The following is a 16584-nucleotide window of genomic DNA, read 5'->3' as shown; positions in this document are numbered from 1 at the left end:
AGAAATTGCACTTGTTTGTAGTTTGGCACACAGTGGTTTCATCCAAGTATAACGACTAGAATGTGCACTGATGGATGACATGGATGATAGGAAAGTGATACTATAAGGACAGTGACCAGCTTGAGATGGACTGCAGTGACCAAGAAAATTGCGATGTCTTCTTCGCAACATTTTAACTATATTTTTATGAACATTAAAGAAAAAGATTAGTTATGATTGAATACGCCCATCTTAAACAGTTCTTTATGTGACATCACTAGTGATTGTATATTAAATCACGAACTTGTATTACTGGACTGCTTTCAGACGATTTTTTTCAGTTAACTACCAAAACGAGGCAGGTGTGTACAAAGCTTCCGGTTTAGTCACATTCATTGTTTAGGCTCGCCAAGACTAGCAGCAAAGAACTTCGCAAGAGGCTAAACATTGGTCTCGGCAGACAGACACCTATATACGTTCGTGATAAAACTGCTGAATGCAAGAATGAAGCTTGTTATCATAACTTTGTCAATAATTTTCTCATTATTTTAAAAGTAAACTATAGCGGAAATATCTTCTGAAAGGACTGCGCTGGTGTAAATAAATAGTATCTTTCCATTGCCGAGATACAAGATTTCAAACATCACCTTGACAACGCGAGCTCTTTCACCATGATCTTTTTATATTTACAGGTTGTTGACTCGCAACTCGAGAATCGAAAACTTTTCTTCGGTAGGATTTGAGGAAACCGAATCCAGCAGTGAAAGAAAAAAAAAAACCCAGTCTGGTAAACTTTAAAGATCATGTTGAAATGTTACCATATATAAAAATGTCCATAAATTGAAAGGGAATCTTCAGTAGGAAGCTTACCCTACATAAATGTCCATAAATTTGAAAGGGAAATCGTCCATACTTTACTGCTACCTTACATAAAAGCGTCCATAAATATAAAAGGAAAAATCTATCACAGCTACCACACACAAACTGTTCCATAAATTAAAGGGAACATGATCCCTACTGCAGTGTTATCAGTGACAACAGACACACGAACTTGCGCACATTTCAGCCTCCAGTCAACGGTTCACAGGCGCCATTGTGGCTTCAACCAGAAGGGTTGAGAGTATATCAGAAATCGATGTATAAACTGGGATCATAAATGAATATATTACATAATATTTACTTCATAGATGACGTTCGTAATTTAGTTGAAGGATTAGGATTAAAAGTTTGAGATTAATTTTTAAGAGCATTATTGAGAGTAAAATTAAAGATTTAAGAATCGAGGTGACTATACGCACACACCATAAAATATGCAAGATAGTTTAAAAGCATTCAGACAGGCAGAGAAAGAGAGAAGGGGAAGAAAAAGAGAGAGAAAGCAATATATATATATATATAAACCTAAAGAGATATTTAAAGATATAAATTGAGAGCGAAAGTTTTAGAGAGTGCGAGAGCAAGAGAGAGAGAGTAACCCAAGAAAGAAAAAAGAAACGGCGAGAAAGAGAAAAAGAAGGAGTAGAAATCACATGAGTTTGAAGATGGTTCACCTGGCGCAGAGTGGACAGCAAAGCATGAATTTTGTGGTCCAGTGATCTCTACTCAGCCTTCGTGAGCTGATGTTCGACACCTCCTGAATCAGCCACGGGGACAGTCGGTACTACAAACAGAACATCCGGTCACACTTTCCTGTCTTCCACTAGCAGCACAGTAAACTCCACATCCTGGTGTTCTAAACAAAGCTTCAGAGACAATCATATCCACAGCTTTCTGCACTATATAATATATACAGCAGGACAGAATCCAGATCCGTATTCCAACTAAAGTGTCATTGTAAATAAAATCCACATTCTTCTGCAAAAAAGAGTCACCGTACAATCCAAGTTCTTTTGTTGTGGTCAAGAAACATGGTAAAATGGAAATCCTTTCGTCCTAGAGAATAAGCACAGTAAATAAACACAGTAAATGGCTTCGCATCATCCTTCTAAAGAGAAGCACTTGGTTAAAAACAGACTGCTGTGACACACAAAGTATCCACAACTGTTGACTTTATGACCGATTGAAATGATACTATAAATAATGAGCTGAACAAGGTGGGTCTTCTGTGTGAGCAATGAGCAGTGATCATTCTCGGTCATACTGAAGTCTGTCCTGCAAAACAGTCTCTTCTGGTACAGACACTCGTACACATATCTTGTACAAAATGCTTTATACTCAAATCAGTGTCGTAAATAAACATGACTAGCGACAAACTATTATTTCTGAACATATCCATGTTTATGTTAGAAATCGGGTCTGTTTTGTGCTTTCAAAAAAGTAACAGTCATTATTATGCTTTACACTACTGTTAAGGATTCTCAAAGGTCTAATGGGTCTGGGTTGAACTGGTTTAAAATTACTTTATAAGCGATATACTGTCATGGCTCACCGTGCCTAATGCTTGGTAGGGCAGACGAGAGTCCAACCCTTTCCTCCATCTTTTACTTTTCTTGATGAATCAGGAAACCAGTCCTGCTAGGTATGATTATGGGACTTTTTCAATTTTTAATTTCAAGACCCGAGAGAACCTCGAGTCCATGTGTTACTTTTCTATCCGAGTAAACTTATCCAGGGTATGGATCCTGCCCAGGAAAGTGATGGTCAGTGCAGAGTGAAAAATGTGTGATAATTTTGGCAGTATCCTGTTTGGTCAGTATTAAGACTGGTAAGTATAATCAGCGCAGTGTGCCATTTTGGTTGCTATCAAAATGTCGACGGAACTCTCTCTCTACCGCTCGAGATTTGTTAAGAACACACGAAGAAAAATCACACTATCTGCAAAATTATGAACAGTATACAAAAAAGTCTCTCATGGACATGATGCGAAGAGTTTTTCAAAGTTAAGATACACATAGAAATAAAGATAATTATCGTCTGAACACACACACAGACACGCGCAGGCAGGCATGCACACACATTTTTATATTCACACGCCTGAATGCAATCACACAAGAAACATAACAGAGTTCATCACACCGACATCACAAAATAAAACAACGGTTTCGTCTCAAAGCATCCTGCACTCGGACTGACGTCGGCTTGTGGCCGTAGTCGATGTAGTCGACGCTCTTCATGAGCTCTTTGAAGAGAAGCATGATGTGCCAGTTGAACTTGGCTGAGCATTCGATGTAGCCGCACTTCCACTGCTTCTTGACCAGGTTGGCCACTTCCCTTCTCGGCATTCCGCGTTCCTCGGCCAGGTCGTGTTTGTTTCCCACCTGCCAAAAATAGACGACATAACTCTATATCTATACTACTTAGAAGCAGACTGCTATTTTCAACTCCTCCATCTCCATCTCCACCCGTTTCCCCTCGTTCCATCATCACCAACATCCACCCGACCCGCCCAGGTCACGGTTTAAAAATGGTGCCGAGAGATGTTAGACTCTAAACCAACCTCCGCCAAGGACATGGATGTTGAAATAGAAAAGATTTATCTTCTAAAAATAAACGTGGTGTTAAATAAATAAATAAATATCTTTTGAGCCATGTTTACAATGTAATTTTATCAAACTGACATTCTCCCCTTCTTCTGTAGTCCAGCCAATCATTGCCACTGTTTTTCCCCTCCAGAAAACAGATGTTCAAGCTTTGCTTTAAAGTACAAATTCCATTATTCGTTGTCTACAGACAAATTAGTAACTGACTGGCAACTGCATGGCAAAGAAATATCTCAAAACAACAGGAGTGACACATGAAAGCTCGAAAAAAAAATTGATTGCGAACTGAATTTCTTTTGGGTGAGACACTTTTAGTCAGGTACTAATGAATCTTGTCTCTTAAAGGCCTAGTAGATTCTTGTTATTGTTGTTGTTGTAATTATTAACAACAAAAGGTCTGATTTAAGGATATTGTTCCAAATCTGAGTAATTTAAACCTTTTTGCCTGGTGGTCCAAGCTTACAGATATCATGTTCAGAAACAAGTTAGAACTTGGACGTGACGCTTACATAGTCAAGACCGTGGGAGAGGCGAGATAATTATGTTAATTAAGAAATATTAATTAAACAAATTCTTTTATCATCTCGACTTTAAATTTAAAACCCCTTCTTGTAGGTAAGGATATTTCTAGGTTTGTATCTCGAGAACCAAAAGGAAGGATTCGCTTTGAAAAAGACTATCTCGTTCAGAGGACAGATCGAGCGGTGGAGAAAATTGCTTTCTTCAGACATTTTACCTGTACAGACTGTTCTATCTACTTCCGTTGATGAACAGATTACAAAAATGGTTAATTGTTTCGAGATTGCACCAGACAAAACTTTTTATGTTTCGATTACTGTCAACACGATACCAATGATGGGTGAAATGTTATAGGGTTGAAAGATGATTGAACTGAAATACGATTCCAAGCTGACGTAGACGATTTTTTAAAAGTTTTAAAGGAACGAGGTTTTAAGGTAATTATTAATCAAATGTGGCTTTGATTAACATTAATTTGGAACTTAAATGCGATCTGCTGCGAGGATATATCAGTGTATAGTTGCACCTGTAGAAGGCAGGGACTGAGGTAATGATCAGTGTCAGGATATTCTGTTTTTAAGGTTCGTGTTCCGCCGAAAGGCGAAGTTTTATCTGGTTCACGTGCAGGACAGACTGACATACAGGTCTGTAGGACAAATGTAAGGACAAAAAGTAAAACCGAGACAGAGAAAAAAATCATGTGATGGAGGGTAGAGGTTGTTGAGATAAAGATGACAGAGAAGGTTTAGTTGTTGGTAGATCAAGCGCTTGTAGAGATTGTAGAAGTAGAAACAGAAGACGAATTGGAAGTAAGGAAATTAAAATCACAATAATGAGTCAAGATCAGACAGGTAAGTTAAAAGGAAATCATAAAAACTTGATGCAAGAGAGAATGGAAAAACAAACAGATAGCGCAGTGATTCAGAAGCTCCAACAAATAATAGAAACTAGGGAAGCACTGCAAGAACAAACTGCTCATTGAACAAATAAATTGGCCCTGTCCAAAGTTAAAAAAAAGGAACAAGCAAAAAAAGGAGAGAGAGAGAGAGAGAAAGGAGGTACAAGGGAAAAACTCCCAAATGAAGGATGAGGCATACAAGCGAGCAAAAAAAACAGCATAACAAAAAACCAAAACAAAACAAGAACAAATACCAAAATAGAAAATAAACGAACAAACAAATAAACAAACTAACCAATAAATAAACGAACGAAGAAACAAACAAACAAATAAACAAAGTACAAAACAAATAAACAAACTAACCAATAAATAAACAAACGAACAAACAAACAAACAAAGAAACAAACAAATAAACAAAGTACAAAACAAATAAACAAACTAACCAATAAATAAACGAACGAACAAACAAACAAATAAACAAAGTACAAAACAAATCAACAAACTAATCAATAAGTAAAAGAACAAACAAATAAACAAAGTACAAAACAAACAAAAAATAACTGAATGGACACACGCACTCACACACGTGCATTCAACTGTACTCACCACGAACATGGGAACATCATGCATGTCTCTGGACTCCAGGATTTGTTCCCGGATGTTCTTGATGTACTGGAAGCTGTCCTCGCTGGTGATGTCGTACACCAGGATGTAGGCGGTGGCGTTCCTCAGTCCGTAGCCCCTGAAGTCTGTCCACTCGTACAGGGAGCTGACGGGGAAGTAAGGGATGTAGGGACAGTCGATGATGCGCACCTCGTACAGGTGATCGTTGATGATCACTGCCGGACAGAACACCTGTCCCCACGGCAAAACAAATGAGTTCAAATAAAATGCAGTAAAACATTTTTAGGATACATTTATCAGTTTAATTGTGATTACAGCGATTGATGTCTATGTTTGCACCAATCTACAGGTAATTGAGCCTTTTTTTTTGACTTATATTTTTAAAGACAGAGATAAAGATAGAAAGACATCAATCTATTTATAGATTGCGGATAGACAAAATTAGATTATAAAGATAAATAAAAATAATTGCAAACTGTGAATCCCATCTATTCTATGTCTTAGCATCTTCCGGTTTGCACATTTTTGGAAAATTCTAAATGTGATTTAATCTGTTCATCTGCTCAAGGCTTCACCAGGCTTTTAAAGCCACAAAAAAAAACGGTTTTATTTTTATACTGTATTTATATCTCAAGTACAGTGTGGTCAAGCCCACGAATTTTCACCAAAAAGTGTCCTTAGGAAGAAGGTTTACATTTAGTTAACTTCAGTAAGCTCCACGAAGATGCTGCAGTAGGATAATCGTTCATTCACATTACTGAAAATAATAGTTTTTTTTCCAGTTTCTTAGCAAACTATTATTATCATGCATGCTCAGTTCATGTGCACTCAAAATCAGTCTACTTCGTATGAGCAGGTCTTTGTTCTACATCCGGAAACAAAATCTTTACGAAGGGCAGAAAAAAATACTGTTCTTAAAAAATTCTGCGAAATTAAAGATTATGGATTAAAAAAATAAGAACAATAATCCCTTTAAGTGTTCTTTCTTGAAAGGAAGAAAAATGTCAAGGAAACACACGAAGAATAAACTGAAAGGTAAAGAAAATTATTTTCTAATCGAGAGAGAAAAATAACCAATAAAAAATGCTGAGTAATAATACTTACTGCTTTTGAGAACAATTAAACTGACAAGTAAGCATCGCTTTCAAATGACTAATAAAAACCAGTCAGAACACACTATACTTTTCTTAACAAACCGATGAAAGAAAAAAGCTGGATAAAAATGTGTTAAACAAACCGTTCACGTTAACGAAGTCAGGATCATTTAACACTAAGCTTTCAGATTAGCGAAGACAGTTAACTTTTAAATTAATTTGTAGAAGGTTGTTTTAAATTGAGCTTTTCCACCTGCAAAGACAACTTAGTTTTTCACATTAATGAAGTAAACAATCGTTGGAATTATTTTTAAAAGTTACACATTACTTTCTCTCATGGATTCATATTTGTGGACAGTTTTTGTTTTATTGTTCATGAAAGTCATTTGTTGTTGTTTGTTTTCGCCCTCGTTTGACTGAACGTGTCATATGTATCGCGTTATAATGTTCAGTAGTAAACAGTGGAATACAGTTCTTAGTTGGCAAAAAAATTTACTATACATTCATTACACTCGTGAGAACCGGAAATAAATCACATAGACACCCCTTCATCATAATAAACAAACCACACCCCTTCATCATCGTTGTCATTGTCATCGTCATCGTCTTCGCTACAACGATCGCTGTCGAGTGCAAATAGAACAATACACCGACTTTTGGAAATTTTCTCGACCCTCCTAATCAAGACAAGTTCTATTTTTTACATCAACTAACAGCCAGTGATGTCGAACCTCAGAGTGCACCCTCTCTCTCTATATATATATACTTTTTTTTTTACACGAGATGAAAGCCAAGAGGGAGCCGTCGATATCCCCTACTCTCCCATCCCCTGTAGACCTCCGGCCACCAGTGATTAAGGGAAATAACAGACACTGTGGAGTCTGTGGTAAGCTGTTGCCATTCATCTGAGCCTGGTCGTAACGCCTCTGACATTTTCAAATAAATTTGCCGCTCTTTTCAGCTGGAAGTACAAAAAGGTCTGGAGAAACAGTTGCCGCCCCGGCTGGACCTTTGAAGCCGAAGATGAATGGACAATAATGGATGACTTTAGACAAAAAAGGAAAGGAGCTGAGTAAATGACTTTATTCAAAGGTGAACTGCGAGGCGGTAAATAAACGGATTGGGAAAAGGTTTGAGGACTTATTAGCTTCCTCCCAGTCTATTTTTAGTATCGGATGCATTTTATCTTATCAAGGTTTGATGCTCTTGAACTCATTATCCTGTTGTGGAGATTATCGCACAGACAGACATCAGCCACCACAGACATCACTTCCAATTATAACATCATAGGTTCCATAGGTAGTCATCGTCTGTCTCGTCACTGATCTCGTTATCATCAGCACCTGTCTTTGCTCCGTGGGCACGTATTCCTCCGGAAACTGCTGCATGACGAACTGCTTGACGATGGCAGACTTGCCCACCCCGGGTGCGCCCAGTACGGCCAAGCGCACGTTCTGATAGTCCGAGTCGATGGTCATATGACAGCTGGGGACTCCGCCCACCAACCGCCGGCGGTGAGATTTTCCCTTGTCCCGGTGGTGAGGGTCCGGACGAGCGGCGGCCTGACCCCCTGCCCCCCGGGGCTCCGCACTCTCCACGTCGGCGGGTGCTGCGGGGGGATCGCATGGGAAGGGCAGGATGTCGTCGTCGTGAATCTGGTGGTGGTGGCCGAGGGGCTGATAGCGAGCGTGGCCGCTGGCGGCGGTGGTGGTGACGGTGACGATCTGCTCGATGTCGTTGCTGTCGTCGCCGTGGTGAGCGGAGTAGGACGGGCCGGCAGCCCCGGAGGCATGGCTCGGCGAGGGCGTAGGAGAAGCCGTTTCCACGCTGCAGACAAAAAAAAAAGAAAAAGAAAAGAAAAGACAAGCAGGTCACGCGATGTGGAGAGCGAAGGGGTATTGAGTGATTGAGCGCAGTGACATAGCAACAATGTGAGAAGGATTGTGTGAGGTAAACGACCGATACAATGATACAGCACAAATACAACGATTGACGACTGCGACACTGCAAGCAACATAACGAAACTTCGGGTATATTGATACAGCACGATGGAGTACTAGAGAGAAGATAAGAGGATATTTACAATTCATTTAGAAATAAATAAACAGCAGACACAATCATAAGAAATACCTAAGCTGGAGGTACAACGATAAATGCCGTTCCCAACCAAACATAAAGTACAATAATACAACATTGTACACAACCAGACAGCATTGAGATGACTTCATCTTAGAACGGGTCAGGAGGAGCCTGACACCAGTTTTGCCACAGGCGGCTTGCGAAAGGTCAGAGGGCATATAACTCTACCCAGACACAATTAGCTAAACTATTTTGTATTTTGCCTTTAAATATCTGCACGTGTATTAGAAATATTTTATAAATCGATTAGAGCTGAAAATAATAAACACATGGTTTAATTCTGTATTTCTCATTCTGTATTTCCGTTTGTTAAGATGCTTTGATGCAGGAGGTAGGGCAGGGATATCGAATACGAACATTTTTCAATATTTCAGAAAGCTTTTACACAGTCGGTTGAAAATTTATCACTGATTACAATGTGCAAACAAAATTTCCACAACACATGCCATCGCCTTTCAAAAATATTTTCCTTCCTTTTGTCTCCCTGCAGTATACTATATGGTATACAGTTAACCAGTGCATTGTGGGTACGATATTATGATACCGCTAAACAAATATCGTGACACCCTTGCACTAAGAATTGTTGTTTCTCTACTTCTTGTTCTTCACGAACAACTGTAACTAGAAGATTCTGCAGGTTTTTTTCCCCGCAGGCCAGAAAAGGACGAGTTTTGCTCGTTTTCTCTCGTCGTGACATTTTGTTCTAAAGCAACCGCATGCACTAAGGATTTTTCCGCGAACTAATTTTTGTTTCCTCCAGAGACGTGTTTGCTTCGTTTAGTCTCAGATGAGTGTAACTGGAGGGAAAATTGCTATGTCAATACACGCGTGCAGGGCGACGTCCAAAAACGTGTTTCCACATCAGGGACAGTTTGAAGGAAAATAAACAGGAAGTCGGCGATAACAGTGTCAGTGTCAAGCCTCAAGTCCAACCCAACTGGTCCTTCTTGTATTGTTTCTTCTTAACACAATATTGGGGTTTTTTTTAATACAGAAAACTGTTTCCAACCACACGGTGGTGACTTTGAATTGTGGGAGGTGGAGGGGAAGTGGTGATGAATAAAGATGAATTGACAGGAAGAGAGAAAAGTTTAAGGACCTCGAGACAGGATCTGAACCGAGCATCTTTATCATCTTCACTGCAGGAAGACAAGCAAAGGTTTGGCCTCGAGGCTTGAGGACTGTCTCACACCATCCAAACCCCGCCCAAGGTGTCCCGATCTCAGGTCAGCAGTGTGTTAGGAAAAATATCCCCTTTAAAGAACAATGAGATAGTGACATCAAATTATAAGTTTTTCTGACGATTCAAGCAGCTTCCGATTGACCCCATGAAAGGTCAGATCTCTACAAACAACTCAGCCTCGTAAACCAACCCTCGTGACAGCGAACCGACTGTCCTCACCGCAAGGGACTAGCAGAGAAACAGCTAATGAATCCTTTCTTTCTCGCTCGTGTCTTCTCACTCACCCCTGGTGTAGCACAAACTATGCGCCCGTGATTGGCCGGGCAGACAACTCCTCCACAAGGGAGATTATCGTGATAAGGTGGGTCTCGCCAAGTCGAAGTGGCTAGCCGGTACGTATTTCCAGTGATGGCGACACTCTCTGCCTGCCAGCTTGGGTTTATATTCTTGAAGCACATTTACCCAGCCAGTTGCTTGGACTGGGCAGACCTGCTACTCGCAGGTAACCGTTGAAACCCAGTATTCGGGACCTTTTGGTGGACGTCCACAAACTACCATCTTAGCGGCTAATTTATCGGACCGGGTCCCTACCTGTCAAAATGGCGGAGATCTTGTTTGATAAAATTTAAAACTGAAGACGTGGACACATATGATGGCAATGAAATATTTAGAAAATATCATTTTTGTTGATTTCGTAATCAAAGACTAACAAACGACATTAAATAACACAACTGAACCTCTTAGTCAAGATATTTCTCTTTGTTTTATTAATTAATATTGCCTTCTGACTCTACTAATAACACCATTCACTATGCTTGTTTATCGTTTTGTTTCGTATTCAAAACCAATGACTATTTTCGTTCCAGTGAATAAATTGAACTTTTTACAGTTTCGTGTATGTTCTTTTCGATGTTTCTTTTAGTTGAACAGCGCATGTGAAGTCAATGGCTCTCGAACTTTACCCACTAGTTTCCTAGTCAAGTCAAAGCAATGTTACTCGCAGGTTTTCCAATGATTGCCAATGTCCATGAACCATGAATACGACGAGCACAAGTTCATAAATGCGAAGTTTGAGCATTTGTTTGCTATTAGCAGATTTACCCAGCCCGGGTATGGAAATGACTGGGTGAATGTGCTTCATGAATACCATCTGTGTAGGATGTGAATCAGACTCGAGGGTAGAATGAAAGATACCCGGATGGTGTGCAAGTCATACCTTGCCGTTGGAAGGTAACATTCGGATGCTTGACAATTTTCTTGCTACTCACTCTCTCACTCCATCTACCAACATCGCCCTCCACCCAACTCTCTTAGCCCCTGCTTCCTTACCTCTCCCCCTCCAAAAAAACAAAACAAAAAACAAAATAAAACAGAAGTTGGTTGTGCAAGCTACCTTTCAGCTTCATTTTTTCCACCATCCCTATCTCATTTCGTCCAGCTTCTCAACAGCAAGTAAAACTTAAAAACAAAACCAAAAAAGTGTGCATTTGTGTCTTCTCATTCGCTTGTCTTTTTGTCTTTTTTCTCTCCTCTTCTCCATTATGAAAGCTTAGCTGTCTCGTAAATACTTTTTCCCTTGTTTCACATATGTCATTTTATCTTAATCCATTCTGCTTTTATTTTCCCTCTCCTTGCAGCTTGTTTTGTTTCTTTCTCAAGATATTTTGTTCGCTTCGCTAGCTTCCCCTTTACCACAATCATCCCCCCTTTTTTCCTTTATTTCTTCTGCTGTAACAGCGTGTCTCGAACCATCCCTTCTTGTCTGACGCATGGTTCGAGCACAGAACCCGCTGTGGCATGAACTAATGACCTCAGAGACTGGACACCGGACTCTTTCCGATTGAAAATGTCAGGCTTGGATCGGTTACTTTCCTCGGGAAAAAATTCTATTCGGTGTCTGAAATTTTCTTTAGGTGATCATTAAGAAATAATTACAAACAGCTGTACAACACCTACACTCTATTCGTCTTTTAAAAAAAATTAAGCTTCGTGGAATCAGTTTCGAGCATCCACAGCTGGTCATAGTGCCAGAGGAGAAACATTTTGGTCGGCATGCCAGCTGTGAAACATCTGTTACACTTCCAGCTGTAAGTGTTTTATTCATAGTTGTAAATTAGAAGTAACTGTTTCATGCCCAGTTAGAAGTTAAAAGTAAGTGTTTTATTCATAGTTGTAAATTAGAAGTAACTGTTTCATGCCCAGTTATAAGTTAAAAGTAAGTGTTCCACCCCCAGTTGCTAGTCAGAAATGCTGGATTCATGTCCAGTTGTAATTTGGAAGTGTTTTATGTCCAGCTGTATGTCCTGCTCATCCATTTGATTTCCTCCAGGTTCGAGGGGATAAATCAGAGACACCGAATAACATCAGCCACACTACAGAGAAGTTCAAAAGAGGCAAGGATAGGCAATAATTATTCATCACTAATAGGAGCGAGATAGGAACAAGAATATGGCGCAGCAGGGAGCCAGTGGACACTTGCACGCGCACCACACGACCAATAATTATTCTCTCTGCGCGTGCTGCCACAACAATTTGTCCCCGCGTATCACCTGACCGTTTATTGCTAATTACTGACTGGCACAGTTTATTTGCTTGACAAAAGTTCATCGCTATCAAGTGGGAAGTAATTGCTCCGCCTCTGTTGGAGTCAGGTCTGTCTCCGTGTGCGGGATGAACTAGGGACTGGCTAGGGTCTGTAACAGTGTACATGAAGACAAGTGGACGTACATGGAAAGTTTGGCATAGACCACAACCACCTTTGTACTCAGAGAGCTAATGAAAGCTTCCACCATGTGCTGATGAGGTTTAAGTTTTTAATTCCGGCACACCTGCCAGAACTTTCATTTATAAAGGTCAAGACGGAAATTAAGTTACAGACAGCTCCCTAAAACCTCCAAGATGTTCCAAGATAATATAAAATATCATAATATCGTATCACATTCTATCAAACTATGGCATGTCAGATCTCGTATCCCACATCTCATATATCACCTCACGTATCATCTCATATTTCACCTGTTAACGCTCGTGCTAGAACACCTGGATCTCTGCGAAATTATTTTATTCTTGTATAAACTGTCGGTTAAACATCTAGCTAATCTTTTGACATTTGTGATTGGCTTCAATTTCTTGGATTCCATCTGACGGTGGATTCATTATCAGGGCATTCTTAGACACCTTAGATGTTATCACAAAATGGTTAACTGAGACTTTCAACAGGTAAACACAAAAAATAAGCTAAATTAAATCCGATGAAGATAATGACAATAAGAAAAGCTGCTTCCTCTGTTTCTAGCAGATTGCTACTAAAATGTCAGCCTCTCATGAGGTAGTGGACATTGTTAGATGTCCTGATTTATTTACACAGGCGGATCCAGATTGAAGTGATTTAAAGTTAAATGTTTTGATACATGGTCAGTCAGCCTCCTGGTGAAAACTACTGAAATCTGCCAAAGATGAGGGAGGAAGACTAGGGGAGGGGAGGAAAAGAGAGAGGGCTGAACAGAAAAGAAAAGATTTTCACCTAATCTTTCGGATGGTCGTTTGAGGACCTCGGTCATTCACCGAAATGACCGTTAAATTATAGTTATTTTTTCCTCATTGCTTCGACAAGACGCCAGAGAGAGAGGCGAGCATGACAGCCAGCCAGCAGGCCGGCCAGACCCTGTGGCTGTTTACACGAGCGCATGTATTTACTCACCGAGGCAGTGTCTCTTACAGCGGCGCCGCGCAGCTCACAGAGCGAAATGTCAAATCAATCTGGACATCTGAGTAATCACCGGGGCTGATCGGCAAGCTGTTGCCCACAGTCCCCCTCCCATCCTGACCCCCCTGATCTGGTTCACTCAACACGCACGATAAACATCTGCTCCTCCTCCTTTTCTCCATCCCTCCCCCCCCACACCATCACATCCTCCTCCCTCTCCTCCTCCTCCCCGTACTCTCCCCCACCCCATCAAGCAAGATAAGACGAAAGTTGCAGTCCTTACCTGCACACCACGTTTCGTTTCATACCTTTCCGTTTGATGTTGTCTCCGCCGCGTCTGGCGGGTGTCTCCGTGTCGCCGGCCGACTCTGGTAGGCTCAGGCTCAGGCTCACGCGGCGCTGTAGCGGTCCGCACTGACACTGGAGGCGGCAGAGTCACGCGGCGAGCGGCCAGGCACGCGTTGGCCTCGCGACTGCTTGCGAAAAACTTCTCCGCTTTCTTTTTTTTTTTTGTTTGTGCGACGCATTTCCTCGTCCTGCTACTGCGCATGCGTGGTGAATGAGTGAGTGTGAAAAGATAAATTAGTTCAGTGGAGTGTATAGTTTCTTTATATAAATATAGTTTCCCTCTGAATATAATTGACAGAATCACGGACGTGTGTAGGTGGATCGCTGTCTGTCTGCCGAGACCAGGGCTTAGCCTCTTGTGAAGTTCTCCGCTGCTAGTCTCGGCGAGCCTAAAAAAATGAATGAGACTAAACCGGAAGCTTTGTACACTCCTGCCTCGTTTTAGTAGTTAACTGGAAAAAATCGTCTGTCAGCAGTCCAGTAATACAATTTCGTGGTAGAATCGCCTAGTGGCAGAATGAGTTCGAAAATAAAAAGAAAGAAAGAAGACGATGACGGCGACGAGGAAGAAAAGGTAAAAGATGTTGACAATGATGTCAGCGATAATTACGATATTAATACATCTTTGTAGTATCTACCGCTTCTTTCCCCAGATTTGACTCAACCACGATCACCTTTCTGTAAAGTGGAGAGAGGCGATCACATACTGTGAAACGATGTGCTTCTATGGGAAGTGTTACAAAATCCACGCGCACACACACACAATCTCCCCCAATCTCGTTTCCTCCCTGTTCCAATCCTCACCCCTCTTTCTCCTTCACTCGCTCTTCCTTCTTTCCCTCCCTCTCATATTCACGTACTTGCTAACGCTCGATAAACGAGTGCTGCACCCAAGAGAAGACAATCATGATGAGCCTAGGCAAAGACATGGATTTTCATCCTTCAGGAACGAAGAGAACCCGACGAGCCAGGCGGCTCAAGACAAACAGCTTTTGCTGCGCTTGCGCGGTGTGATTATTTCGTCATTTCCTGTTTCTTGGCGTTTCGCATGCGTCTTTGTTGCTATCGCTTGTCGCACGCAATCCTCGAGATTGTTTTGCGGCAGTTCAGGGTCGAACGGGTGTGTAGAACGCCTGCCGTCAGTTCATCTTCATCTGCTTTGACTCACAAATTCTTCTCTTTGTCGCTCAGCCACTGCATCACGACAAGCAGATGACTTCAGCTTCGCGCCAGAAACCTGGGCGACATTTTCCTTATCGATTATGTCCCTTTTCTGTGGTTGATGAAGGGATGAAAAGGAAAAACGAAGGAACTGTGTAAATTTAATTGCCATACAGGCATGGAAAGTAATGTAAAATTCTGTTATAATGGATTGGATTGTAGAATGGTGGATAAACAGTAGTGAAAACAAAATTCAATCTCTTAACCCTACAGTTGTTGAAGAGACGGTGGTTATCTTGAAGCCAGATTTTTGTGTTCATTGTGCCTTTATTTCTCCTTCAATGGTTTTGCTTCCTTTGAATCAGATCTTGTCTCGCACACGCTGTTTTTTCCTTTCATTTAAACCTCTCTACGGGTCCGACTGTTCCTCCATGATGTAGCTCATAACTCCACCACCTCCGCCCACAATCCGTTGGCTTCGAAAACGGGTGTTGAAATCGCTTGACCATCCCCCTACTCAACAGAAATAGAAAGCTGATTACTCTGAATAGTGAGTTTATAGACGTTGGAGCGAGTACTAATCTTCATAAGACATTTCGGGTAACCTGAAGGCATACAGGACAGATGTCAAGGATCGCTGACCAGCGGGTGTTACCCGTATAGCGCAGGACTGAAAAAAACAACTCAAGATTCTCACAGCATCCTCACAATGCGTAACAAAAAAAAAAAAAAACAAAACTAAACAAAACAAAACAAAACAAAACAAAAAAACTAATGTTAAACATGTCTGTATTTACGGCTAGAATTCGATCAGCACTGATCAGATCAGTGATAACGCATGCGCACACGAATAGGCCTGAGGCTTGTCTCCCGCGCCCGAACTGAATCTTGCCGGATCACGTGACCTGTGTCAGTAATCCATTAGAAATGAATGTCCGTGGAAGCGAGGTTTCCTCCTCTGGCTGCTGTCACATCAGCGTGCAAATCCGTCGCAGTGAGGTGCGAACGAGCACCTGGCTTCGCTGGGAAACAAGAAAAGGATGAGGGCCAGGAGAGGAAGGTTGTTCTTAAAACTGTCCGCACACAGAATCACGACTTCCGCTTCTGGACACTCATCATACGGGGCTTCAGAATGATTCCGTTTTTTTATCTCCGCAGAACATTAATGATTGTCTTTGATAGCAAATCTGAACATCAAGGAATCTCTTTTGAGCATTTAAGCCGTCTGCTGTACATTCCCTAGTCATTTAGCTGATGATTTGTACTTCCACGTTGGGGGAGGGGAAGAATTTTGCATTAGGAGAAGGATGATGAAGAAATGCCATTTTAAACTCCTCCCTTCACACACACACACACACAAAACAAACAACTGATGGTCTCCTCCGTGAACATGTATCCAGAGACGAAATCTTAGTCCAAGACTTTTTGCTCTTTTTGAGGTGACAAACAAGTGT

General features: G+C 41.1%; 1 protein-coding gene across 2 annotated transcripts; it reads right to left on the bottom strand.

Moving 5' to 3' along the window:
- Positions 1-2173: 2173 nt before the first annotated feature.
- LOC112562910 (ras-like protein family member 10B) lies at positions 2174-14350 on the bottom strand. Of its 2 annotated transcripts, none has more exons than XM_025236513.1 (4): positions 13930-14350; positions 7937-8420; positions 5482-5730; positions 2174-3236 (listed from the first exon to the last, which is right to left on the bottom strand). In XM_025236513.1, exons 1-4 carry the CDS (start codon positions 14169-14171, stop codon positions 3000-3002), a joined length of 1212 nt encoding a protein of 403 aa, XP_025092298.1. In that variant the 5' UTR covers positions 14172-14350; the 3' UTR covers positions 2174-2999. The 2 variants fall into 2 exon arrangements, with proteins under 2 accessions (XP_025092298.1, XP_025092299.1); XM_025236514.1 differs by having other exon boundaries at positions 13905-14008.
- Positions 14351-16584: the final 2234 nt, after the last annotated feature.

This window comes from Pomacea canaliculata, linkage group LG4 (assembly GCF_003073045.1).
Source record: "Pomacea canaliculata isolate SZHN2017 linkage group LG4, ASM307304v1, whole genome shotgun sequence".
Classification (NCBI taxonomy): Eukaryota; Metazoa; Mollusca; class Gastropoda; order Architaenioglossa; family Ampullariidae; genus Pomacea; species Pomacea canaliculata.
This window is presented reverse-complemented; position numbering and strand designations above follow the sequence as displayed.